Here is a 24,964-nt window from a genome sequence, read left to right as displayed (position 1 = left end):
CAAGGTCTTTTCCTTACACTCGTCTATTGAACGTTGCTTTAATTGGGTCTGGATTTCAATCAAGTAAAATGTGCTGTACAAATGCTGTAAACATAATAGAAGTAAATAGAAAGCTGAAATAACTGCTAAATGCTCTAAACAAATCAGCGACACACCTCTTGCGGGATTTACTATTAAGGTGATCATGTGGTGTGATTCTGATCCTTTCTGACGCTTCTCTTTTTGAGACCAAATTAGGTCAAATAAAGTAGTTGTTGCCGCTAACACAAATAAACCATGAGAGAGTCATTGGTGTGCGTGAGTGTGAATTGGTCTGTGAAAGCTGTCCAGCACATTTATGCTTTATGTTTTTATCTTTTGCAAAACCTCTTCCTTATCTAGCTGCTTCTGGGCTCTCAATTAGTTCTCATTAGTTGCCCTCAAGCGTGACAAAACTAAATTTACAATATATCTTCTTTACCCACCTGTGAATGACCCATTCATTTGCAAGCGTTCTTGTAGATTTTGCATGTGTGGAAATGACCTGCCTGTATTGACCAACAGCAATGAAAGAAGGCAGAGGCGAAGGATTTAACTGAGCAAGGACTTAAGCGCACCCACCTAATGTGACTCACAATAGGCTCCAGAAAGGCTGGAGAACCACTTCTTGTAACAATAACCTCAGTCTCCTGTAGAAAGCAACGTGTTTCTGTTGACTACCTGTTTTCTTTTTTTTTAAGGAGCGGTTAAGAAACGTTTTATGTTGCCAAAGTGGTCAAAAGATTTGAGCTCTGTTTATTAGGCTTTTTGTTAGTGTTGCAAACAGTCCCTTACTTATAGTGGCAAAGGCCTGACGCTATTTGAGGGTCAACAAACACACCCTGGCAGCTGTAAACCTCTCAGGTTTGTATGCCTCTGCCGATAACAGGTTTTTCCTCCGATGTATTGATATACTGGTTTTAGACGCTTTTACAGCATCTATCAGCCTCTCTATGCTCGCAGCATCTATATTGAAGCGGCAAAGTCATTATTCAATTTGACTATTGCAGTCGCAGATAACAATCGAGCCGCGATCCTCGTCCCAACGGTTGATTCCAACGTGTTTGAGTACATTCAGTACATCAGCCATCGTTCTGTGTTCACAATCAGAAAGCACAGCGTGCCCAGGCTTGTCGGAGCTCTGCTTCCTCCAATTGTGCAAGAAATCGCACACCCCTTTCAAGATTTTTAGATCAGCTGATATTCAGGAATGACAAGCCTAGTAGCATCTTTTGTTTAAGGGTTACGGTCATTTTTCTGTGAACATAACCGAGCAAACTGGCAAGCAACGGTGATTCATTTGTAGTTTTCTGAATAAGAGCTGCTGTTATTGATCAGTTGGTTAATTGCTATAAAAGAGACTCCATTTATATGAGACCTAAAACTATGAACAAATGTACTGACAATGTAAATATGCAATGTTAACTCCCTGTAAACTTCTTAGTTACCATTTTTTTACAGTTTTTAAGTGGGGGTTTTGCTCACGGGGACAGAAAGACTCGTTCAATGAGAAACAAACCACTTTAATGGGACATTTTCATAGCTCCATAATCAAATATCTGAGAATTGTGTTCCGACAATCATTAATTGCAGATAAACACACACACGCGATAATGCTAACACAAACGGAAGAGTGTCAATCACTGGGGAAGTAACTTAACTGTACATAATTGTTGGGTCAATACAGTGACTTTAGGTCAGAGATAACTGAGACACACTGAGATGAAACTACAGACCCTCTGGACGTCCTCATTCTGTGAGAAAGGATGCAGTGTTTGTGTTGACACATAGATACAAGGCTGGTACACAAAATAGTGTGTGATTATCCTGTGATTATTAGCTTGAGAGACTGTTAAGAGGGATTAATGTGGAGCCTGTTGCGGTTGAGATGGACCACAATAACAACCCAACTGTCCACCGTCCACGCAGCTGTGAAATTGCCTCCTCTGGCTCGCTACAAAGAGAAGTCCCACTAACCGGCTTTTACTTCCCACAAGCGCTTCACATCCGTAAAAGAGATGCAACAACAACACCAGCAGCACCAGCCGCCCCTGCAGCTCACTTTGACCACCATATGATCTTTTTTCTAAATTAAATTCCCTTGTGTGCCTCGTTCTCCCCCGTTTAACAACCGAAGGGCCGACCAGGAAAATCAAAGTGCTCTTTGCTTTCGCTTGTGCAGGAGGCTCGGAGCGAAGCAGAATGCCAAGCAGCAGAGAGCGGCACAGCTGCTGGGCCGTGTGCAGAAAAACCCCCAAAGATAAATGACATAGTTTATCGGTAGCTCAGGGTCGGTTTGTGACATTAGTTCTAATAGTGTCCTCATTGAACTAATCCTTCAGCTGGTTGCTATGGCCGATGTTTGGTGACATAAGTTAATACAAACGAAAGGAAAGGGCGTGTGTTTCTTCTGAGGTGTTTTTAAGGGAGGATATTTAAGTCAAAGGTGCAGACATAAAGAAAGGCTCTAACTGGTTTTACTTCTCGCCAGCAAACCAGATCCACTTCCTCTCTGCGATCAAATCGTTTTCATCATATGTTAAGAATCTCACGGTGCCAGTCACACAGCGTGTAGAGAGAGATGATACACGCTTAAAAAAAAAAAAAGTAGAACGCAAAGCTCGCTTGCCTTTTTGATTCATACTCTGTGTAAACTAGGCTGTCCTGGCCAAACTCAGCAGGAAGTTGGCAGCGTTGTTACCCTGATTAAACTCACCTTGGCTTCTTCAGGGCTGTAAAAGCTGTCTCCTTGCCTTTTCTGTCAAACCACACGGCACCTGTTCTGTGCCTCGCTTTCATTTGCTGACATCGCTGATCATCACACAACATTGTTCGTTTGAGTTCAGCTCAGTCTGATAAATGATTGTGTTTCGATTGAAGTACAACTCTGTGTTGTGAACATGAACACCTGTTAAAGTACTCAAAACCGCTTTGCTCTCGCTAGAGTAGGTGTCTCCGTGTCTCACAATGACGCAAACACACAGACTCACAACGCGAAAACAACCACTGCCGCGCTCTGTCACAGCTAACTAGGGCATTCGTCATAAACTCTTTCTAAACTTGTGAATCCCCAATTCAGTCACATGACAGACCCCCAGTGTTGTATTTCTTTGTATGTTGCGATTTCCAGTAGACATAATCAGATAATAAGAATGGATGACACACTATCAACGGCGCTGGATGATTAAGAGTCATTAAAAATGTATTGGAAAGTAAAACAAAGTTGAAGGAGTGTTGCAAATATGTCCTTGCCTCTCCTACTCAAGTCTCACCTGATTGTCCATGTTGCAGGCAGAGAACAATACGTTGTTCTGTTAGATATCCTGTTTTCACAGAGTACATGGAGAGAGATTATTCAGTACGTGTGTGATTTACATCATTTTGTTGTTATGTTTGCGATAGCTGGCCTATCAGAAGCGTTTCATGACGTGCTGAAGGCATTTGGACTGAGCTTTACCACAATGGAAATACCGTATCCTATCATTTCTAGTTCACTTCCTCAACTTGTCACATTTCAGTGGCTCAGTTAGTGACAACCAAGAGAGCAGAATTTCAGTGTTTCTCCTGCAACACATTTTTTGTTCAAGTGCTTCATTGTTGCCGCGGAAAGTTTTTGTTGTTGTATGGGCTTCCTTCACATCTGCCCACAACTTCAGTAAAGGCAAAAGAGGAAGGGGTTTGACGAAGAGGCAGCGTATGAAGGAAATAAGCTGCAGTTTAAGTGACATGTAATTTCCTGGTTGCTCGTTTGACGTGTGGAAGACGAGGAAGGAGCGAGTCTGACGTTGGTGCTGCTTTAGGAGCGGTTTGCTTCTGAGCTGCTGGCCTGAGACGACGCTGAAGGCTCTTCTGAGTCCGGGTTCACGAGAACCCGGCAGCCTGCTCAGCCGCATACAATGAGAGATGGACTGGCTTATAACTCAATCCCAGTTGGTAATGTACATTTTACATTAATGCAGCATTGGAAACAAGCTCTGGGTCGTTAGATTTCTATTTACCTTATTATTATATTAATATTATTAGCTTCACATTAAACAAGCAGTGCGATGCAGATATAGTAAGAGCACCATATTGCAGCAGCTTTTAAAGTAACCGACATCATCACATTTTTACCTATTTGCATGCTGCTTTATTGTTGGGCTTTCTGCTGAATATGAATCAGTCAGTCTGAAACAACTAATTTCTTCCCCCACGCTACCTACTCAACAAAGGATTCCCCAAATATCAGCATCTGTGGCTTTGTGAAAAGTCAGCTAGTTAGAATGTTCAGGTTACATCACACAGCACATCAAGGAACATTTGAATACATCTTGGCTTGTTAAAGTTAGATTTTTAAACACAGGGTTTCCATGAGTTGCAGCACTCAGTCTTAATCGCCAGGAATTTTAAAACGGCTTTATATATAAAAAAATATATTTTTTTAAGTTGACACGTATGACATTTGTGTTGCTACTGAAGGATGTAAGGAGGAAAGAGTGACAGGATATGTTGCACTGCAGAGGCTGATTAAAGCTGCGATAATGACATGTAAACATGCTTGCTCAATTACAACCATCGTTTACGCAGTTTGTTTATGACGACATGCCTAAGTTAGCATTGTGTGACAACTGCTAGGTTTGAAACTTGTGACCGAAAATTTACTTAAATGAAAACTACTAGCGTCCTCCCTGTTTTGAAAAAATGAATGCATTGGCTCATGTGTTCCTCTGTGTGTAGTCATCAATGCATCTCCCTGTAACATCCTGTTACAAAAACAGGTCATTCAGTTTAGTCAGTGCTCTTCTCAGCCATAAGGAGTCACAGCGCAACACTCAGCCTTTTTAGAGCACAAGGAAATATTCCATCGATATTGATCGCGCAACCGTGCACATGGTTCGCACGATTATTTACTAACACTGCGTGCTGCAAACAATGTTCCTGGATGCGTGAAAGCATCATTTATTTTCTCCTTCTTCCTGCAGAAAGACGTGGGCTGCCTGCAACAGTGGCTGGAGGCGTTTGTGGCGTCCTTCGAGACGCTCATTGATGTGCATTCACTGCAGCCTCGAAGGTGAGTAGTAGTAACAAACTACATTTGCAGGAGACACCAGGTTTTTATTCCCCAAAGGCAGAGGAACTCTGGCCTTCTGTAGAGTCACTACTTTGACATGTTTATGTTATGTCTAAATGCAGCCCCTGTTACAGCGCTGCTTTGCTACTTGCCTCCCACCCGCTCGGCTTCTCACATATTCCTCTCCCATCTCCCAGGCTGGAGGAGTGCAGCTCCGAGGTGCCTTTGCTCCCCACGGAGGTCATGGTGTTCCTCGGCGGCCTGCTACGGCAAAGTGCAGAGCACCTCTCAGAGGCCGCTGACCCCGCCAGCATCCCCCCTCATCCCCTGCTCCTCATCAAGTTCTTCATCATTATCTGCAGGTGGGGGCCCAGCCCGCTGTGTGTATGCCTCGTTGTAGTACTATTTATACTAACAACATCAGTAGTACTGAGTTCCGGTAATGAGGAAACCAGATGAACCAGATGAATTACAGTTTGAATTACTTTATTACATTGCAATGCAAGTTGTGCAAACAGGCTACAACCTCATCAGAGGAAGTTGTCACTTCAATGCACAGTACCAGTCAAAGGTTTGTCACACTTTGACTCCCATTCTGAGAAAACCTTTCACTTGTACTGTACATTCTGTGTATTTACTGGCTTTGTTTGTGCATCTAAATGGTCATATTGTGTAAACCTCTTTGAGATTATCTCAACACTTAATTGGTCGAGTTGATCTCTGCTTCTAGGAATATGGAGAACATCGACCAAGAGAAGACCCCTGATTTTGTTTTCGAAACCATCAAGCTTTTGCATTTCTGTTTGGACCAGGTAAGGCCATCACGAGCTGTTGCTCAAACAGGACACAGATTTCAGTGATTTACATCAGGGAGTTGCTCCACCGCAGGCTCAGTCTATCAAGCGGGCAACTTTGAGGCTTGACTTTGAAGGCAAACTGTGCAGACATCTGATTCAGAGTAAAGGCCCAGACAAACAATACAGAATGTATTATGTTCACTGTAACAAGCTCACACAATAGCAACAGAACTAGTTTCCACTGAAAATAGAAATGGGTGTGTTGTCAGCCTTTTACTCAATGTACTGGAATGTGTTGTATTTGTCGCATGAGGAATGTCAAAGAAAGGTGCTGGTCATGGATGTGGGTCAAAACCTTTTATTTTTGGACAGCTCAAGAAGGGACGAGGGGAGCCGTCTTCTCTGCAGGTGCTTGTGCGGTACGGACTTGTGCTGTGTGAAAGCCTGTTTGACCCTTATCAAACGTGGAGGAGACACCTGGCTGGGTGAGTCCGTGCTGCTTCACCCTGGAGATTCACTGTGTGAGCGTGTGGGAGGTGGAATTCAGTCACAACACCCTTACAAAGTCTTGTGCATTTAACATCTTGCCCAACCTTTGTGTGAGGTGTAACCACCCTTTTCTGTTTGACTCCGAACCTCGTGAGTGGCGGCAGTATTTGTTGCAGTCCGTGATTGACTAGGCGAGACGTCTAGTGCGCTAACTCGAGGCTTTGTGTGTTGCAGGGAGGTGGTGAGCTCACTGGAGAAGAACAAATATAAGTTCTCCCCACTGGCCTTGCCAGAGGAACTGCCTGCTCTTCTTCATGGTGAGACGCTTCCCTTCGTCCGCTCTCTTCACTGTGATCTCTGTGGGGGCCGCACGTACCACAAGAACCAAGCATAGTGCTGTCACCTTGACATGATGTACCGTGACCTTTTATTTTCTCCAGATCTCGTGGTTAATAAATCTTGGCGATGTCGCTGATAGTGAATTATGAGCGGTCAGTCCAGTCAGTAAAAGAGCTTGAATTGTTCCGCATGTAATTAGCAGGTTTCAATCACAGGACTCCAGGCCTTTCTAATTATAGAAGCCCATTTGATCAGCAGCCACTAATCTGTAAACTATGCGGGAAATCAGAGCCCGGGCAAGTTTCAGTATGTCCACATTTTCGGAGGATTAAACTGTAATAGCATGCTTGAATTAGAAATGTTAAGAGCTAATTGTGTAATACCAAGCCAATTAGCAAGGCTCTGCTAATCCTATTTTCATGTAACTCTGAATGATGGAGATGACATTGCAGGGGAAGCTTTTGCTCGGCCATTATACTATGAACATTTAACATTTGTTCTTATTTTTCTTAATTCTACAAACCCAGATAATGTGTTGATGTGTTACTGTTTAATGAATTGTGTTGGAATGAAAGTTGGTTTTGCGTGACATTGTTCTTTGGCTTGAATACACGTTCACAGAAACTCTCCAGGAAAGCAAGCAGATCCCAGAGCTCCTCACTCTCCGATTGGTTCATCTCCAGGGTGCTGTCGTCAGTGGAGGAAAGGTACGTTCTTCTTTTCATCAAGGATTATTGTGAAAACAATACACATGCAGTGTAGACCTGACAGAGAGGTGACTTTGTCCATATTCTTTTCCAGAACAATGGCCTTCGTTCCATCACCCCTCACGCTGTGGATGACCTATTCTCTGTTCTGCGAGCTTGGTGCTACCGGACCTCCCCTGAACCCAAGAGCACAGGGCTCCCGAGGCTAACCCTGCAGTGCCTGACCGCGATGATCCACCTCCTGCACTCCAGCAGTCCCGCCGAGCGCCAGGTGGAGATCAAGACGATCCTGGAGAGCTACTTCCAGCTCCTCAACTGGAACCGTCCGCTGATCAGTGAGCAGCTAGAGAGTCAGAGCTGGGAGGACAGTCTGATCTCTCTGCAGAGACAGATGCTAAGTAAGATCATGTCCCCCATGGTCTCATATGTACCGTAGCACGCGGCATTCCTTTCTCATGTTCATCCCCTTGAGCAGTATGAAGGCAAAATTTTCCTGGCATGTCAACATCCTCCTCGTTGTCAATTTTAGCTGCTGTTCCGGAGATTCTGCAGTGCTCTGACAGGCCGGTCTTGCAGGCTGTGTTCCTCAACAACAACTGCTTTGAACACATACTCCGGCTTGTTCAGAACAGCAAGGTCAGACCTCTGTCCATCTACAATGTGTCTGTCTGCTCTGTCACCTGTTTTTATTGTTGATTCTACTTCTCCTTTTTTTTGTTGCCCCGATGCCACATCTGCAGTTCAATGTGAAATATAACAAAAAAATGTTTATGCTTCCAGCCTATTTTATCCCCACATGGCAACAACATATGTTTACCAAGGCGGCTATAGGCAAACCAGGATCAACCCTGTCAGATTGCTTTTTTTGTCTAATTGTCTGTCGTTTTGTGCTGTGTGTGTGTGTGTGTGTGTGTGTGTGTGTGTGTGTGTGTGTGTGTGTGCGCCTGTGCCTATGTGTGAATGTCCTGCAGCTCTTTCAGAGCACCATGCATAGCCTGGAGCGTGAGGTTGTGTCTGACCCCACTACATGTTTACTCTCAGAGGTTGAAGTGGACCAGGTACTTTCCCCACTCGGTGTTGGTATTGGTCCGTCAGCAGGAAACTCAGCCCTCTCTCTACTCGTTAGTTGCTCTGAGCTATTTAAACAGGAAGCTTTAGGCAGGAAGTCTGGTTTACACTCATTTATAAATAAAGCAGGTAGTGTGGCTCAATGTGATAATTGTTGTCTGGACTCCCTTTTTAATTTATCACAACTGTCCATCTGAAGTATCCACTTACAGACTGCGTTGTGATTGACTTTGATTTCGGGCAACTTGAATAGCTTGAAAAGCAAAGACAAGCTGGTTCTCGTTTTGTGCATGTTGAATAGTTAAGATTCTAATTATCAACGAGAGATTATTCTTTTCCTGTGTGGTACTGTTCATTTATATCACATTTGTAATTAGAGGCTGAATTTCCTGTTGACAACACGAGGCAAGAAGTGCATGTTGTGTTCTTCATTGTGTATGAAATAGTTTTTGAAGAGCATGTTTTTCCTTCTTTTCCTCGTATTTGGCCTGGGAAATGCCTCGGTGGTTTTATTTGGTATTTGCATGCTGTAATCTATCAGTAACTAAGAGGCAATTGTTCAGTGACTGAACAATTGTCCCTGTGTGCTAAAATAATTGTGGTGTGGAATAATCATTAATTCATTAAGATTGCCTTAGAATTGATTTATAGTACAAATGTTCAACTTTTTTGTCAACATCATGTAAACACAATAATTGTTTTTTTGTAGGTGTTGGTGAAAGGATCAGACAGTATTACAGTTCATGCTTTAGGAGTCCTCACAGCTATAATGAGTAACTCGCCCTCTGCTAAGGTAAGGCCCTTTGTGATCCTCTGTGGTGAAATCATATATCCTTCATTCTTCTGTACATGTATTATAAAGCATACTATGATGACTACAATGCCATCGAAAATTAGTTTTCCCTTCATTTTAATAATTTGATTCTAACTCTACCGATGTATGGAAGTGTGCCAACTAGTCATCCCCTGTGGAGCAGCTCTCTCCAGCCTATTTCTGTCTCTTTTCCCCCCTCAGGAGGTTTTCAAGGAGAGGATTGGTTACTCCCAGCTGTTTGATGTGTTGAAGAGTCAAGGTCAACCCTCCAAAAGGCTTCTGCAAGAGCTGATGAACATGGTGAAACCCTCATTTTCTCATTACCCCCACTGATTGCAGAGACAATAGATGTCAATTAGCAGTTATTAATGACCTTGTTCCTCATTGAATTGTGGTACAAGCTACTGACCATGTGGCCGTTGTCACTGTTCCCTTCTTCGTCTCTGTCTGCAGGCAGTGGAGGGCGAGCATGCCCATGCCCATCACCTTGGCATCAGTAACGAGCAGCCTTTGCTGCTACTTCTGCAGTGGCTGCCTGACCTGTCGGGTCAGAGGGACCTTCAGCTGCTGGTGGCACAGTGGCTGGCTATGGTCTGTGGTGGCTCCTTGTCCTGTCGCACTGTGGCTGTGGAGGCGGACATGGTGGGGGGTCTGCTGCAGGTGCTTTCACAGCCCCAGAATCTCGACAGGCAGTCGGCAGACACCCTGCTGGGCCTCCTGAAGGACCTGGGCTCCCTGTGCCTGAGACCCGAAGAGCTGAAGAGCCTACTCGGACTGGTCAGGGTCGATCAGGAGAACGGCGTGGTGGTGGGGAAGGTGCACCCTTACTGCGCCCGCGTCATTCAAGTTCTCTCGGCCATGGCGGCCAGAGAAGGCCAGGACAGTGCCTTGCAGTACTTTGATCTCACGCCGCCCATGGCTGGTATTATGGTGCCCACGGTCCAACGCTGGCCAGGTAGCGGTTTCGCCTTTCACGCCTGGCTCTGCCTTAACATGGAATTCTCCAACAACCGTAAACCTTTTGCCACCGTGAGCACGGGGGCTCAGCATGACATGGGAAAGGGGCCGCGCAGGAAGCAGCTCTACAGGTACATTAGCAACGAGTGAAGTTGCGAGCTTGCATACGTATACCACTGCGTTGTCCACATTCGTTTTGTGACAGAATGTTTTTTTTGGGGGGGTGAAGTTTCTTCACAGCTAGTGGAACCGGGTTGGAGGCTTTCTTCACCATGGAGGGAATACTGGTGGTGGCTGTTTGCACAAAAAAAGAGTACATGACGGTCACGCTGCAAGAGCACCCATTAGCCGACTCGTGCTGGGTGAGTGTGCACACGTATAGTTCAGCTAAAAATGTGGCCAACATTTCTCCTTGTCTGCTTAAAAAAATAGAAATATATTTGATAAAGGATTAAATCACACATTGACTGTGTTGCCGATGGTCATTAATATAAAGATTATTAAAGTAGTATTGCACCAAACATATTACCAGCATTCATTTATTAGCATGTTTCAGTGTTGTCACCTGTAGAAATTGGTTTGCTCTTTCATCATAGCATTCGGTGGCTATAGTCCACATCCCGGGCCGTCGTCCATTTGGTCAGAACCTGGTCACCATCTACGTCGATGGAGAGCAGCGTAAAACCGCTCAGCTTCGCTTTCCATCTTTCAGTGAGGTAACTGAAACAATCCAATGTCTTCTGACCATAGACGTATACGGCTGCGTAGTTCCCCTCTATTAATTTAACTTCCTCTTTCTTGACTCCTGAAGCCTTTCACCTCCTGCTGCATCGGATCTGCAGGCCACCGGACGACTACCACCACTACTTCCCCCCATCTGCCCGCGTCCTCGTCCTCCAACCCCTCGGCGGAGTTCGCCTTCCCTGACCATGGCCATGCCTTTAGCCGCTCCCAGTCCTTCCCAGCCACCTTTGCTGGAGGCCGCCGGGGCGCTTTGGGAGATGCCCCGGTGCACACCATCCCAGCAGGCCTGCAAGACACAGAGTGGGGAACTCCCACGTCTCTAGATGGGCTCCTGGGCACGGCCTTCATCTGTCACGAGGCTCTGCAGCAGGCACAGACAAAAGTTCTGCATGCTGCAGGTAAGTCATCCTCTGCTACAATGCAAAGTGTTGTTTGCTGTATACATTGCCCAGTTATTTCAGAGGTCACCGGCAAACAAAATCATTCAATCATCAATTGATTCATTTTTTTTCCTTCACGTAAACAAAGTAGTGTTTGCATAACGTCCGACATTCATTTCTGCTCTCCATCACAGGGCCCAATCACGTGTCCCTATTTAAAGCAGAAGGAGAGTTGTCCGACCTTAACGGAAAGCTTTTGCTCTACTACACTCCACAGGTGACCCACTGAAACACATTCTTGTGACATTTTATTACAGGAAATAGCACAACAACACCAGTAAAATATTAATGTTTGCGTTCTACAGGCGTTCAAGGGCCAGATATGTCTGGACCTGTCGCCCAATCACCAATATGATGGCAGATTTACAGGACACAGGGTCGTCAACTGGGACATCAAGGTTAGATCCGTGTCAGATCCGTGTGAAATCAGTCATGACGTGTCTCCGTGTTGTATGCTGTCATGCTACAGGTTTAGACTCCATCTCTGAACTATTGGTGGACAAGTGTGGGAAGTTACATAGCTACTGTGTGTCTTTACCTACAGGATGTGGTAAACGTGATGGGAGGTATCGGGGTTTTGCTGCCCCTGCTTGAGCAGGTATGTGAGGCTGAGCCGGTTCACAGCGGCAGTCAGGAGCTGTCAGATCACGAGCCCACCGCCCCCAGAAGCCCTGCTGCTCTGCTGCTGCCTCTAAACAAGTCTGCAGGTAAGGCTTATGGTCATTTTGTCATTTTGTCATAAATGTATCATCTCCTTCTCCCTGAGGTCTGTGTTGTTGTTGCTGGTCATTTTTGTAGTGTTTAATGCTAAATATGTTTGTTTTTTTCTCCGAAATTACAAAAAATCCACAGTGCGCTGAATAGACACAAATAAACAGGAAGTCTAATAACAAAAATAAGTGAGGCAAATACCCTTTCAACGGCTCATCTTGCGATATGATAATCTAACATGCTTGTTATTGCATACTCTACGTCTGTGGGCTACACAGGAAATCTTAAAAGTTGTTTTGCTAAATGTATTTTTTTTCTTTCAGAGGAAAGACTAGAGAGAAACAGCATCGCTGCTTTCCTGCTGATGGTGAAGAACATGATTCATCATCACCCTGTCAATCAGGAGAGCCTGCTGCACTGCAATGGGCCGAGCACGATAGGAGCCATGCTCAGCAAAGTGAGCACCCTGCACGTCTAATATTGTTGGGAACTAATTGCGAGGAGAAAATTCTGAAACAGAATATTTGACCTTTTCCATTGTAGTTCTGCTGTCTAATTGCAGTGTAATGATGTATGGTATTTGTTAAAATAGCTGCAGCTCTTTAACAGTGTCGCATTCTCCTGTGTGAAAATGTATGCAGTGTTTGCCAGCTTGGTTTCTCTCACTGAGAACAAAGAATATCAGTTTTAGAAATCCGCTGCCTGACATTTAGAATGTTAAAATATGATATGGACATTGAAAACCATTTAAATAGAGGACATATCATATGAAGCCACAGTGAAACCTCTCAGATCTTGGTGATATAGTTTGCAGATCAATTTCACTTTCTAATCTCTCCATAGGTATCAAGCCACCTTTTTAGCTCTGTGCTGCTTGTATAGTTCCAATAGTAATATTTGTAATTAGGAAAAGAAAGCTGTCGTTAAAGCAGTCATAGTGACAGTACAATGCTAGCTGTGTTTAGTGCTGAGCCATTTCTTGCATAAGGTTTTTTTTTCTCTAAAGGTGGAGTAGGCCTAATTCAGTATTGCAGCAATAAAAATGGATAATATGTGTTTGAGTCCATAAGTCACACAGTGTTAATGTGAACCTCTGATGGTAGCAGCCAATCAGGTGTTGCAAGCTGGTGCAGCACAGACGCGCTTTCAGTTTGACGGGATATTTTGAAATATGTGACGTTAAGGTGGAGCATCCTGTGAGGAAACTGTGTCCTAATAATCACACGAGGTGTCAATGTTTGAAAGCGGCATCGGTAGAAACACACTTAGTCAGACGCTGAACACGATCACCTGCACTGAACATGCACTCAGTGCAACACTTTGTGTTACTAAAATAGATGATACACAAACTCAGATGAATCCAAATAAATGATAAATAAACACAATCCCTCCTCCTCTCCTGCAGGTTTCTGACAGCATGATCGACATGAACGTCTTAATGGCCTGTCAGCTGCTGCTGGAGCAGGTTTTTGACGAGGGAAACAGCCCACTTCTACAGCAACTATACCACCACCTTCTATTTGATTTCCGCATCTGGACTAAAAGCCATTTCTCCGTTTCTCTGGGTAAGACACAAGCGGCCCTAATATTGAGCCTTTTCATGTCCCTTTTTAATGTGAATACGAATGACTGAAAGGAGCAAGAGGAGGCTATTATCAGAGAGAGCAGAAATAGAATCCATTTTTTGAGGTTGGGTTGTTGCAAAGATTAAAAGGCAGATTGGTGCCTCGAGCTACACGTCAATACCCTGTTTTATAAACTAATGCACCTCTTCAGTACAGCATCGCATATTGGTTTGACATTTCCAAAAGTGGGAGAAGGATGACAATGGTGTTTTGTTGTTTTTCTTCCAAAGCCCATGTGCAGTACCTGGCCTCCGTGATAAACAAAGGCAAGCAGCGCGTGAAGAGGAAGTACGGCGTCCAGTACGTACTGGATACCATTCGCACATTCTACAGGTGAACCTTTGACATTTATAACATGGTTGCAAAGTAAGACACGGATATATATTAAGAGTTGAGTAGTTAGAACTTTCCTTTACATGCATATTGATATATGCTTTAAACCATGATTTTCACTGTATGAAGAAGATGAATGATACATTTCTTTACTAATGCATTTGGCCATAGCGTGGACAAAGATGGCAGCAGTCTGTCTGAAGAAAAGCAGACGATTCAAACCTCTCTGTTCGCCTTGCTGAAAGACTTTCTCAAGTCTCCTACGCCAGAGGACCTCCACAGCGTCCTCGCCTTCATCCTGACTGTCGGAGAAGAGAAGCAGGTAGTGCTCTTTCGTTAAATCTGTGTTTCTGTAGAGAGTTCAATTTTGTCATTGTGCGACCCTTTTCAGCTTGATATTTTACTTCCCTTGCCAAATGAACCCTGATCCTCCTGTTTTTTTTCGCTCATGTTTTCAAACTCCTCCGTTCACCACTTAAATCTAAAACCCTGACTACATCCGTTGTTTTTCTTTTTGGTATTAATTTGCCCTCCTTCCCCTCCCCCCGTGACCTCTCCTCTCTTCATCAGGCTGTGAGGGCCTTGGATGTGCTCTATGAACTTTTGAGGAGCAGCCCTCCTCGTGAGCAGGTGCAGGCATGGCTGCTGGACTGGGGCGTGGAGCAGCTGTACGGTTTGCTGCTCACTCCGAGTTTCGGAGACGAGGCCCGAGAGAGGGTGTTCAGGGTGAGGGCGAGAAAAAGACTTGACGTCTTCTGAAAGTACTTCGGCTTACCACTTGACCACTTGAATCTGAGTGCGAAACTCCCATGTGATGGTTTGTCGAAACCTGAAAAAAAACTGACCTCTTACATCATTTCCCTTCATTGCTGCAGGTTTTGTACAAAATCCTCAAAAGCGAGCGTGTTTCTGAGCGCAACAAGCAGCGCATCAAACTGAAGGATTTCGGTTATCTTGGCCTGGTTTGTCTCCTTGATGAGGTTCCGGTAACCATGACCACCGTGCGATGTCTGTACGAGCAAGTCCTTGCTACAGGTAATGCTGAAAGGGCTCCTTTCTAGTGAGCGTGCATACATGACAAAGTCCATTTCTAGCGATTTAAAAGCAACTGAAAAGTCCAAAAATGTAATAAGCAAAAATATTAGCGAGAAGTTTTAACGTTCAGAAGCTCAGAAAAACAGCTGCTTGTATACTTAACAAAACAACTGAACTGATATGAATAAGAGACTTGTATGTTTTTTGAAGGCCTCATAAACTATAGCAGAAAGGTGGTTGAGAGAAAAGCCCCAAAGGACTGTAACATAAGATAAAATGGTTTTCTTCCCCACAGATGCAACCCCTAACTTCCGAGATCTCCTGGCTGTGGTCTGTCTGTCGCATCGAGGCGAGCTCTCCGTCCGCTTGGATGTCTGCCGCAAGGTCAGTCCGCTCAGCCTTTTCACATTTCTTCCCGAACAACCACAGTGGACTTTTGAATCCTAAGCGCAATTCATCATCTCCGTAAAAGAAACCCTTCCTCTGTTCCTCTCTTTGATATTTCCCCAAGCTCTTTCATCTGATCTACTCCAACGAGGATTACGTGAAGCAGCTCGCCCGGCAGCCCGGATGGCAGGATGTTTTGACCAAGCTCTACGTGAAAGAGTTCTACGAGTCGCACGCCGCCAGCGTCGCGGGCTCCAGCACCCACAGCTCCTTCGAACCCAACTACCGGCCGCCGCTGTGCAGGGATCGGGCTCTGGCAATGGAGGACGCGGACGACTTCCCTGGCTACCGCACCTCGCAGGACATCGAGGATGACAAAGACGACGAGGGTGGCCGGCGGGACGTCCCCGGGGGGTTCTCCGATCTGTCCCAGTCGCCTCCGGGTGGAGGTGGAAGTCCGCTTAAAGGCTTCACCGGCTCCGTCCATTTTAAGTCATTTGATTCGGTGGACCAAATGAGTCCCTCGTCCTCGACCTCCAACGCGGTTGATATCATCAAACCGGTCCGGGACGGGGGAGACTACCAGCCCCAATCCCCCTTCAGTAACCCGTTTTATTTGGAGCTCGGGAGCATGGGAGAGACCGGCACTCACACTCCTACAGGGAGCAGTCTGACAAACACACCATCTCCTCTCGAGCAATGCAAAACTTTTCCTCTGACCAGACCCAGGAAGAGCTCCAGTCTATCCAACGTGCTGGATGACACCAGTTATGGGACCGACCCTCCAACTGGAGACACAATCTCCAATACGTCCAACCCACAGGTATAGCTTCGTCCCCAGCTTGGATGAGAATGGGAATAAAGCCCATTATTTGACAGTTTAATGTCCATGATTATCTCTGAGAGGTGGGACTGAGTCTCGTGTGCTTCACAGCAGACCCCCGAGGAAGAGCTGTGCAACCTGCTCACCAACATTGTCTTCTCCGTGCTGTGGAGCCGCAACGGGGCGGAGACGACGGAGGACGTGGTGTGGAGGGAGAGAGGACAGGTGTTTTCTGTTCTCACCAAACTGGGCTCGTCCTGCCAACTGGTCCGCCCTCCCGATGACGTCAAACGCAGGTCCGTGACGGTGGTTCTAAATTGACTCGCCCTCAGCTGACAAAACAAATTAAAGTGACGTCGGAGATGCCTCGCGACGGACAAAACTAATTGAGCCACGGCCACAGCCGTGTCGCGTTTTTGTCTAGATATGCAGAAATGTCGTTGTGTCAGTGTGGGGGGGGCCATTGTATTCATACTCGCCGTGTTTGCCAATCTGTGTGCCAGTCTGTTAGAGATGATGCTGGAGTCGTCTCTCTCAGACCTGAGGGAGGCCCAGGGAGTCTTCCTGCCTTTCTGTCCCAGTTTGGTTCGGCTCCTCAGGCTGCTGCAGGACTTCCTCTTCTCCGAGGGTACAGACAACCACGCGTTGTGGAGTGAAAAGGTATATCACATAACATCCCACCCAGAACACATCGACCAACGACATATTCTGTTTGGGGGGTTTCAGGGGTTATGGAACTGCTTCCTCTTGATAAACTTTGAATTAACAGGAGACATTGAAGTTTATAGGCCCATTATCCCCCGACGCAGCCTAATAGTATATCTTACAACTGTAAAGGAGGATTGTTAATAAACTAAACAGAACTGAAACCATTTGATGATGTTCCAGCTGCACGGTCTTAACACCTACCCAGTTGTAGCACTAAAATATCACATTTCACATAAAACTACTTCCTCATTCATGCTTGCAGCTTTTAACCGTATTTAGTCCACATACAGTGCAGCAAGTGGCTAATCACAAACCCCCACTTGGCTCTGCGTCTTTTGTAAACGGGCTTTGAAGCAATCGTGAGACTTTTCTGTCAGCGGGAGCTCACTTTGGTTCTATAAATGTAAAAATGTAACCACTGTGGAATTTAGATCACTGTTGAATTTCAATGTCCAGTCAAGTTGTATTGGTTACATTGGGTAAGTACAGACAGCTTGGTGTGGTTGTCAGTTACGGTCTTAATGTCGGGGCGGGGAGTCGTTGTTGGGTGTAAGTAGCATGTCGATCATCTTTTTAAAAGCGGGCTAAGCTGCATTTAACGCCTCGAACAGGTTTAAATTGTCGCAGATTGCTGCAAGGTGTGGAAACAGGTCGAGCCTTCTTGTTTAATCCTTTGCTGACACTCTTTGTTGTACTGCAGATCTTTGAAGGGGTGGTGAACCTGCTGGACAAGTTGAAGGCATGGCATAGCACCCCTGGCAGCCCTGGGAACATCGAACTGAAGGAAATGGCCCAGATTGGCCTGCGTATCATCACTGGATACATCAAACAGCAGCACTCACAGGTCAGCTGCACCCTCAGCTTGTCCATCACCAACAAGCATAAATGTTCCTCCGTGTACACGTCTTTCACAACCCAAACACCTGTGCGATTGAACTTTGCTAGACGTAAATCGAAAAGGGGGGTACGGTATTTATTTAACTTCAACTGATCTCGAGTAAAGCCAGTTTAGAAATACCAGGCCTTCTATGGGCTTCCTTTTCAAAGACGTTGCCGTCATTCATATTAGGGAGTGTTCTGTACGGAAGGGAAGCTCTTCAAGAGTAATCGCTGATGCAGCTCTCAGCGTAGGATTGAGATAGAGAATGTGGCCATAAACTAACTGTTCATTAGGCCGTACATTACATCCTCTGGTTGACATTAACATCAAAGTTGAACAATTCAATAAAATGATCTAATATAACGGTCACGGTAAAAGTACTATATAATTAATATAGAGTAATTTGACCTCTGATCTATGATTTATTGCTTTAGGCACATAGAGCTAACTTTTACAAGTATAACTTTTAATTAATTAAAGGCCCTGCTAGTACTTGTCCCACATCTGATTATAGTCTGCTTGATAAAGAAGTAATCTCATGAGAGGTGTAGATCTGGAAACAAGAATTAAAACAAAACGACACGTCGATGTGTCATATTTCTGTGTCGACTGTATGGACAGGCTGCGGGTTAGAGGCACGGCAACTGACTTTCCCATCTCCCCTCTTCAGGTGTGCGTGATGGCCTACGTGAAGCTCCACAGCCTTCTGCAGACAGTGATGTGTCTGAGCTGGGAGGAGGTGTGCTTCCTGCTCGGGCAGCTGGGCGCCCCCCTGTGGCCGCAAGGCGCGGTGGACGGCAGCGGCTGTGGAGAGGCGGAGATTTTCTCCCAGCTTGTGCCGGTCGTGCGCACGCTGCTCGACCAGCATGCCGACCCCGTCACTCTGCAGAAGCTGCTCCCCAACCTGCCCGTGACCAACGGCAGCCCCACCTTCGCCCAGGACCTGAAGGCCTACTGCCACACGCTGGAGTGGCAAGGCTTTTTCCAGCAGCAGGTCAGTGTGCATTCATAGATAGAATGAAAAATAGAAAAAGAATGTGCAAGGCGTCAGTAGACCCTCCTCAATCTTGTCGGAGCGGTGATATCACAACTTTGGAAGGTGCTGCCCCCCCCTGTCCCCCTTCAATGCATACCAAGCAGAGACCAGTTTATGCCCAGACTTGAAGCTGATGCCAGACTCGCTCACCTTCAGCTGAGAGGCAGATTTTTCATTGCTCTGTGTGACAGTGCATGTTCATAAATCAGTTTTGCTTAGATTACTTCTGTATACAGATCTCGCAATACATTATTCGGTGTGGCATAACCTTGGCTGCCCTGACAATTTTGAAACTTGCCACAGGCGGATTTCTCAAGCACGCAAGTGTGTATATGTTTGCAGTTTATGCTGTTTGTTTGAATGTAGACGGTTTTCTTTATGTTTACACAGTTTGATGTTTTTAGCATGAAGTTGTACTGCAGCAGGAAGAAGGAGGAACCCAGCGGCTGACTTTAAACAGTGCGTTAGTTGTGGAAGATAACTCCTTCCCTTGTTAAGAGGAAACTGTTAAAGAAATGGGGAAGTGTATATCCAGTCCTGTCTCTCATTAGTGTAGCAAGAATCATCCTGTTTCATTCATCTAACATGGAGAATTCTTCCTGTATAACATTTGTATAAGTCATCAAATAAAGACATTAACTGGTCAAATAATAACTTTTGGGAAACATACGAGTGATCTAAATGTCATCCATATCAAGTTACATCGGCATATTATTTTATTTATATTAAAAACATTTTTTACATAACATTTTTTGGTTGATTTTTGATTTGTGTGTGTGTGTTGTTTGTATGTTAATGGCCTTCTTTTTGAAAACCCACCTCAAGGTTCAGCCCACCAAGGAGCAGTACGAGCTGGACACGTTTGGAAGATGTCACGACATCATGTCAAATTTCTGGAATTCGTGCTTTGATGACCTGATGGTTACAGCCTTTAAACGGGATAAGGAAAGATCCGACAGCAAGTCCAAGTTTCAGGTTATAAAAATTTCACGCCATCACGCAAAAAACAGCCACCACGTAACGCCCTTTTGAGGCACTTTCCCTTTACCGGTCTCACGTTTCTGTTCGTATGTGTGAAAGCAGGAAGTGATCATGGACCCGTACGCGAAGCGAGTCCGAATTGAGAACAACAGGTACCTTAGTTCTCAGAAGCAGAGCTCCAGTCAGCAGGGGGTGGTGTGGCAGCACTGGAAGGCGCTCCGCAGGCTTTTGACTAGTGAGAGAGGAGCATGGGCCAACAAGTATGACACATTTAACATATATTTTTCAAATAATCTCTCTGACCGAGATTAACTTCTGTGATTCATTATCAGTGCAAAACATTCTTCTGGAGATTTAAAGCCTTTTTGCCTTTCTCTGTTAAATTCCATTTTTTCTTTTGCCTTCTTATGCCAGAGTTCAACCAGAGGTGAAATTGAAACTGTCCAACGCAGAGACTTATTCAAAAATGCGTCTCAAACTCGTGCCCAACCACAACTACGATCCTCACAGTGAGGCCAGTGCCCTGAGGGACAACATGGGTATGTCCCTGGTTAGACACATATCGCCTCTCCATTCCATTGTCATCCAAGCAAAAAAACGCACTAAAGATGTTTTTTTTCTTTTCTTTTTGGGATGTTCAGGAGCCGAAAGCCCTCGTAGCTCTGAACCGCTCCCATTGGCTGTTGCAAAGGAAGCAAAAGTAAGCGACATGGAGGATGATCAGTTAGGAGAAGAAGACCTTGTCTTTTTGGATAACAAGTGAGTCCAATTTCTATAACTTGTATGCCCGTCAACAGGCATAAATGCAAAGAAATAAATAAAATAATCTTACCAAATAGGCCTGTTTAACTGTTTAGCCTTTTCCCACGTTGTCAGGGTGGAGGGAGAAGATGAGAACCAGAAAGAAAAACTGGTCCTATCTGAAGACTGTGAGCTCATCACTATTGTGGCTGTTGTTACGGGTCGTCTGGAGGTCACCACCCACCATCTGTACTTCTACGATGGCAGCAGTGAGAAAGAAGAGACGGAGGAAGGTAAGAAAATAAGCGCTCGTGAACATAACACCGAATGTTTCAACCGTTTTTTTTTGTAAAAAAGTAAAAAATATCTGTGTCATTAGGAATCGGGTTTGATTTCAAGAGGCCGCTGTCTCAGCTCAGAGAAGTGCACCTGAGGCGCTACAACCTGCGACGATCCGCCCTGGAGCTGTTCTTCATAGACCAGTCTCATTACTTCATCAATTTCAAGAAAAAGGTGCTGCCCGGATCAAATCTAACTCCTCCTGCACTACAACTACAATGAAACGGATGTATTTACATTCTTTATGTGCCCTCACAGGTACGGAACAAAGTGTACTCTCGCATCCTGGGACTGCGGCCCCCCAACCTGTTTTACTTTGGGTCACGCTCCCCCCAAGAGCTACTGAAGGCATCTGGACTTACACAGGTAGTTAATAAGCCCCATTCCTCTATGAAGTATTACGACTCGTATTGCGTCCGACCAATCTGATTTTTGATGTTGTTGGAACAGAAATGGGTATGCAGAGAAATCTCCAATTTCGAGTACTTGATGCAACTGAACACCATTTCTGGACGCACCTACAACGACCTGTCTCAGTATCCGGTGGTGAGTACACTCCACCCCCTCCGTCAGCGTGCACTTCCTATATTTATGCATGTATTACATTTCTTTTATCCTTGTGTTTCACAAGAATTAAAAACAAAAGGCACAACCCGTTACGGTTGTATTTTCTTGCTTCTTCTCAGTTCCCCTGGATCCTGAGTGACTATACCTCTCCCATTCTGGATCTGGAGGACCCCTCAGTCTTCAGAGACCTGTCCAAACCCGTAGGTGTGGTCAACCCCCGCCATGCACAGAATGTCAGAGAAAAGTAAGTTGTACCAAAAGGATTGCAGATCGAGGTTGCATCGTTTGAAATAAAAGGAGGTAAAAAATGCAAAACCATCTACTTGAATCAATTATTTCTGTTTGTCGCCAGATATGAGAGCTTTGAGGACCCGACAGGCACCGTCGACAAATTCCACTACGGCACACACTATTCTAATGCAGCAGGAGTCATGCACTACATGATCCGCATGGAGCCGTTCACAACTTTGCACATTCAACTGCAGAGCGGCAGGTGGGGACGCCGGCTAATGCTGATGCGTTGAATTTGACTAAATGTACTGTGTACCGTGGTCTCATCATGGGTGCGTTTCATCGCCGTCCTTCAGGTTTGACTGCGCAGACAGACAGTTCCACTCGGTGGCCGCGGCCTGGCAGGCTCGCATGGAGAGTCCAGCTGATGTCAAAGAGCTCATCCCAGAGTTCTTCTACTTCCCAGAATTCCTGCAGAACATGAACGGTGAGGAAAGCCCGATCTGTGGGCGATTTCACAGCTCGAAAGCAGCGTTGATTTGCTGTGAGATGTTAAGGATCAAATATCCTTTTGCAAAGATGGAACCTAATGGAGCATTTTTGTTTAGGTTTCGACTTGGGACATTTGCAGATAACTCAGGGCTCACTAACGGATGTTCTGCTGCCTCGCTGGGCGTCATCAAGAGAAGACTTCATCAAGCAACACAGGAAGGCCCTGGTGAGTCTTTGTACTGAGTCTAAAACGTTGCTGGTCAATCGTGCATTTGTATTCCATCACCCTGTATAAAAATATCTATTCGACAACTGTTATCTGACACTATAGGAGTGCGAGCATGTGTCCAGTCACCTCCACGAGTGGATTGACCTGATCTTTGGTTACAAGCAGAGAGGCGAGGAGGCAGTAGAGGCCCTCAATGTCTTCTACTACTGCACTTATGAGGGTAAAGCAGGAGTTTCTAACTAGTGATGGATGAAACCTGCCACACTTTAAATGTATTTTCTTTCTGGCTTGTGATGTCCCATGTTTCCGTTCAGTCTTTACACGGGGACATTGTTCTTTCCTGAGAATCACTCTTGCTTCTTGTTGGATGCTGCTGTAGGTGCCGTAGATTTGGACGCAATTGCCAACGAGACCGAGCGCAAGGCCCTGGAAGGCATCATCAGCAACTTTGGACAGACTCCCTGTCAGCTCCTGAAGGTGAAACCCCCAGACTGATTGTCAGCTGTCAACAAGATACTGTTACGGCCTGTTTTTTCAAATAAGTTGTTTTACACCACGTTTGTGTCTGGAACCAGGAGCCTCACCCTCCTCGTATGTCGGCTCAGAACGCATCCAGGCGGCTGGCCCGCCTGGACACCGTGCCTCCCAATATTTTTGAGCAGCTCGACAAACTCCGGCCATTTGTGGAGGTGGGTTCTGTCGGAGATCTTGTTGTTGCTCTGAATGAATAGCTCACAATGCGTTGCCTTGTCTGTATGGTTAACGTTTGTGTGTGTCTCAGGTGGTAAGCGATGGTCTTCCTCTGGTCCAGGCAGTGGTACCAAAGAGCCAGACTCGCTCTTTCATCATTCAGGGCTCGGATATACTGGTACGGTTCAGTTACACACTTAAACACTTAGCTGCATGTGAGACTCAACACCATCATGACCACATTAACACATTGGCTTGAAACAGTTGCGTTTTTAGTTAATGGCAGCTTTTCTCGGCAGGTGACAGTGAGTTCAAACGGATTGATCGGGACACACAGCTGGCTGCCACACGACAAAAACTTTGCCAACTACTTCACCTTCACCAAGGACCCTACCATGACTAATCCCAAGTGAGTGCCCTCAGAAGCTTTAGTGGTTCATAATATCTAAAATGACAATCTATTAAAAACGTATTTGCCAAAATCTCCTCACGTCTTACCTCGTGTCATATCGAAACATCTATAATAGTACCCTGACAGCTGGATGGAAGCACAATCTCGCTTTGTCTCTGATGCTCCAAAGTCTGTTTCGATTCATTAATTCAATTGGTTCTTAAACTGACCTTGAACGCTGATCTCAACGCAACATAAATCCGGAAAAGACAGATTTAAACATTGGTTGACAGTTTAATTTGTCGAGTATGAATCTCCTCACTCTCATGTCTTGTTTCTAACTCCGATCTCCATCCCACCCCGCTTTGCGGCGCAGAACGCAGCGATTCTTGAGCGGACCTTTTGCTCCCGGGGTGGAGATCAGCGCTCAGGTGCTGGTGGTGTCCAACGACGGCCGCCTGCTGTTCAGTGGAGGACATTGGGACTGCAGCCTCCGGGTCACCCAGCTGGGGAAGGGCAAACTGGTGGGCAGGATCTGCCGGCACATTGGTGGGTTCTAAATTTCATATGTGTGTCTAATATACACTGAATATCCCTTGGTTCCGTGTTACATATTTGTTTTCATTGTTATGTGTTCCACAAAGACGTTGTTACTTGCTTGGCTCTGGATCTCTGTGGCATCTACCTCATCTCCGGTTCAAGGGACACATCCTGTATGGTTTGGCAGGTTCTACAGCAGGTACACGTCTTAGAAATGCTCGTACACGTGTGAGTGATCAGAGGTTGCATTCAAAGTCGAGGCTTCATGTGTGGATTCTGCTTTTTTTTTCTTTCAGGGGGGCTTCTCCAGCGGTCTGTCTCCTCGGCCAGTGCAGGTCCTCTGTGGACACGACCAAGAGGTCACATGTGTGGCCATCAGCACTGAACTGGACATGGCTGTCTCAGGGTCAAAGGTCAGCAGCATCATATGTCATGAAAACCTTTTTTACAAACACAGAATTTGCGCAATAAGTAATGATGTCAACTGATGATCACTATTCATTAATCAGATTTTTATGTTATAAATATAACAAATAATAAGAATAAAATCTATTTTTATTAAGCGATAATATATTATTCCATCATTTGGATTCTTCTAACCTTTTCTCATATTGCTTGAGGTCTGTAGGGTTGTGCAAGTGTGATAAATAAATGCACATTAATAACATTTACATTTACACTAATCTGGGATTCTCAAAGCAAACTCTTACAATGCTCATTAGAAGTGAGGAGGTTATCGCTACCAGCTACAACCCCAAAACACTTTTTTCCAGCAGTTGTTCAAACGTGGAAAGCGTGACTT

General features: G+C 45.3%; 1 protein-coding gene across 6 annotated transcripts in view; it reads left to right on the top strand.

Annotated features, from left to right (window-relative positions):
- The window catches only part of nbeal2 (neurobeachin-like 2), a 29,309-nt gene that overhangs the window by 1,418 nt on the left and 2,927 nt on the right, over positions 1-24,964 (top strand). The window contains exons 2-51 of one of the 6 annotated variants that reach the window (XM_040165213.2): positions 4,980-5,068; positions 5,266-5,430; positions 5,799-5,880; positions 6,238-6,350; positions 6,589-6,671; positions 7,315-7,400; positions 7,495-7,798; positions 7,930-8,036; positions 8,372-8,458; positions 9,178-9,261; positions 9,484-9,582; positions 9,736-10,370; positions 10,469-10,601; positions 10,836-10,955; positions 11,051-11,381; positions 11,558-11,640; positions 11,729-11,821; positions 11,968-12,130; positions 12,458-12,591; positions 13,540-13,699; positions 13,990-14,092; positions 14,264-14,414; positions 14,663-14,818; positions 14,968-15,127; positions 15,423-15,511; positions 15,639-16,337; positions 16,452-16,633; positions 16,841-16,997; positions 17,746-17,889; positions 18,596-18,919; positions 19,787-19,936; positions 20,045-20,202; positions 20,357-20,481; positions 20,584-20,701; positions 20,819-20,976; positions 21,063-21,196; positions 21,281-21,388; positions 21,473-21,568; positions 21,709-21,833; positions 21,942-22,082; positions 22,177-22,307; positions 22,429-22,538; positions 22,644-22,761; positions 22,921-23,018; positions 23,117-23,230; positions 23,323-23,409; positions 23,531-23,640; positions 23,999-24,171; positions 24,267-24,361; positions 24,459-24,575. In XM_040165213.2, coding sequence (XP_040021147.2) covers positions 4,980-5,068; positions 5,266-5,430; positions 5,799-5,880; positions 6,238-6,350; positions 6,589-6,671; positions 7,315-7,400; positions 7,495-7,798; positions 7,930-8,036; positions 8,372-8,458; positions 9,178-9,261; positions 9,484-9,582; positions 9,736-10,370; positions 10,469-10,601; positions 10,836-10,955; positions 11,051-11,381; positions 11,558-11,640; positions 11,729-11,821; positions 11,968-12,130; positions 12,458-12,591; positions 13,540-13,699; positions 13,990-14,092; positions 14,264-14,414; positions 14,663-14,818; positions 14,968-15,127; positions 15,423-15,511; positions 15,639-16,337; positions 16,452-16,633; positions 16,841-16,997; positions 17,746-17,889; positions 18,596-18,919; positions 19,787-19,936; positions 20,045-20,202; positions 20,357-20,481; positions 20,584-20,701; positions 20,819-20,976; positions 21,063-21,196; positions 21,281-21,388; positions 21,473-21,568; positions 21,709-21,833; positions 21,942-22,082; positions 22,177-22,307; positions 22,429-22,538; positions 22,644-22,761; positions 22,921-23,018; positions 23,117-23,230; positions 23,323-23,409; positions 23,531-23,640; positions 23,999-24,171; positions 24,267-24,361; positions 24,459-24,575 — 7,782 coding nt within the window. Of the gene's footprint in view, positions 1-3,765; positions 3,952-4,979; positions 5,069-5,265; positions 5,431-5,798; positions 5,881-6,237; positions 6,351-6,588; positions 6,672-7,314; positions 7,401-7,494; positions 7,799-7,929; positions 8,037-8,371; positions 8,459-9,177; positions 9,262-9,483; positions 9,583-9,735; positions 10,371-10,468; positions 10,602-10,835; positions 10,956-11,050; positions 11,382-11,557; positions 11,641-11,728; positions 11,822-11,967; positions 12,131-12,457; positions 12,592-13,539; positions 13,700-13,989; positions 14,093-14,263; positions 14,415-14,662; positions 14,819-14,967; positions 15,128-15,422; positions 15,512-15,638; positions 16,338-16,448; positions 16,634-16,840; positions 16,998-17,745; positions 17,890-18,595; positions 18,920-19,786; positions 19,937-20,044; positions 20,203-20,356; positions 20,482-20,583; positions 20,702-20,818; positions 20,977-21,062; positions 21,197-21,280; positions 21,389-21,472; positions 21,569-21,708; positions 21,834-21,941; positions 22,083-22,176; positions 22,308-22,428; positions 22,539-22,643; positions 22,762-22,920; positions 23,019-23,116; positions 23,231-23,322; positions 23,410-23,530; positions 23,641-23,998; positions 24,172-24,266; positions 24,362-24,458; positions 24,576-24,964 lie in introns of those variants that run through there. The other 5 variants (XM_040165212.2, XM_078095094.1, XM_078095093.1 and 2 more) reach the window with 5 other exon arrangements.

Source organism: Gasterosteus aculeatus, chromosome 20, assembly GCF_964276395.1.
Source record: "Gasterosteus aculeatus chromosome 20, fGasAcu3.hap1.1, whole genome shotgun sequence".
NCBI lineage: Eukaryota > Metazoa > Chordata > Actinopteri > Perciformes > Gasterosteidae > Gasterosteus > Gasterosteus aculeatus.
The sequence above is the reverse complement of the archived record's forward strand: the minus strand, read 5'-3'. Positions and strand labels throughout refer to the sequence as shown.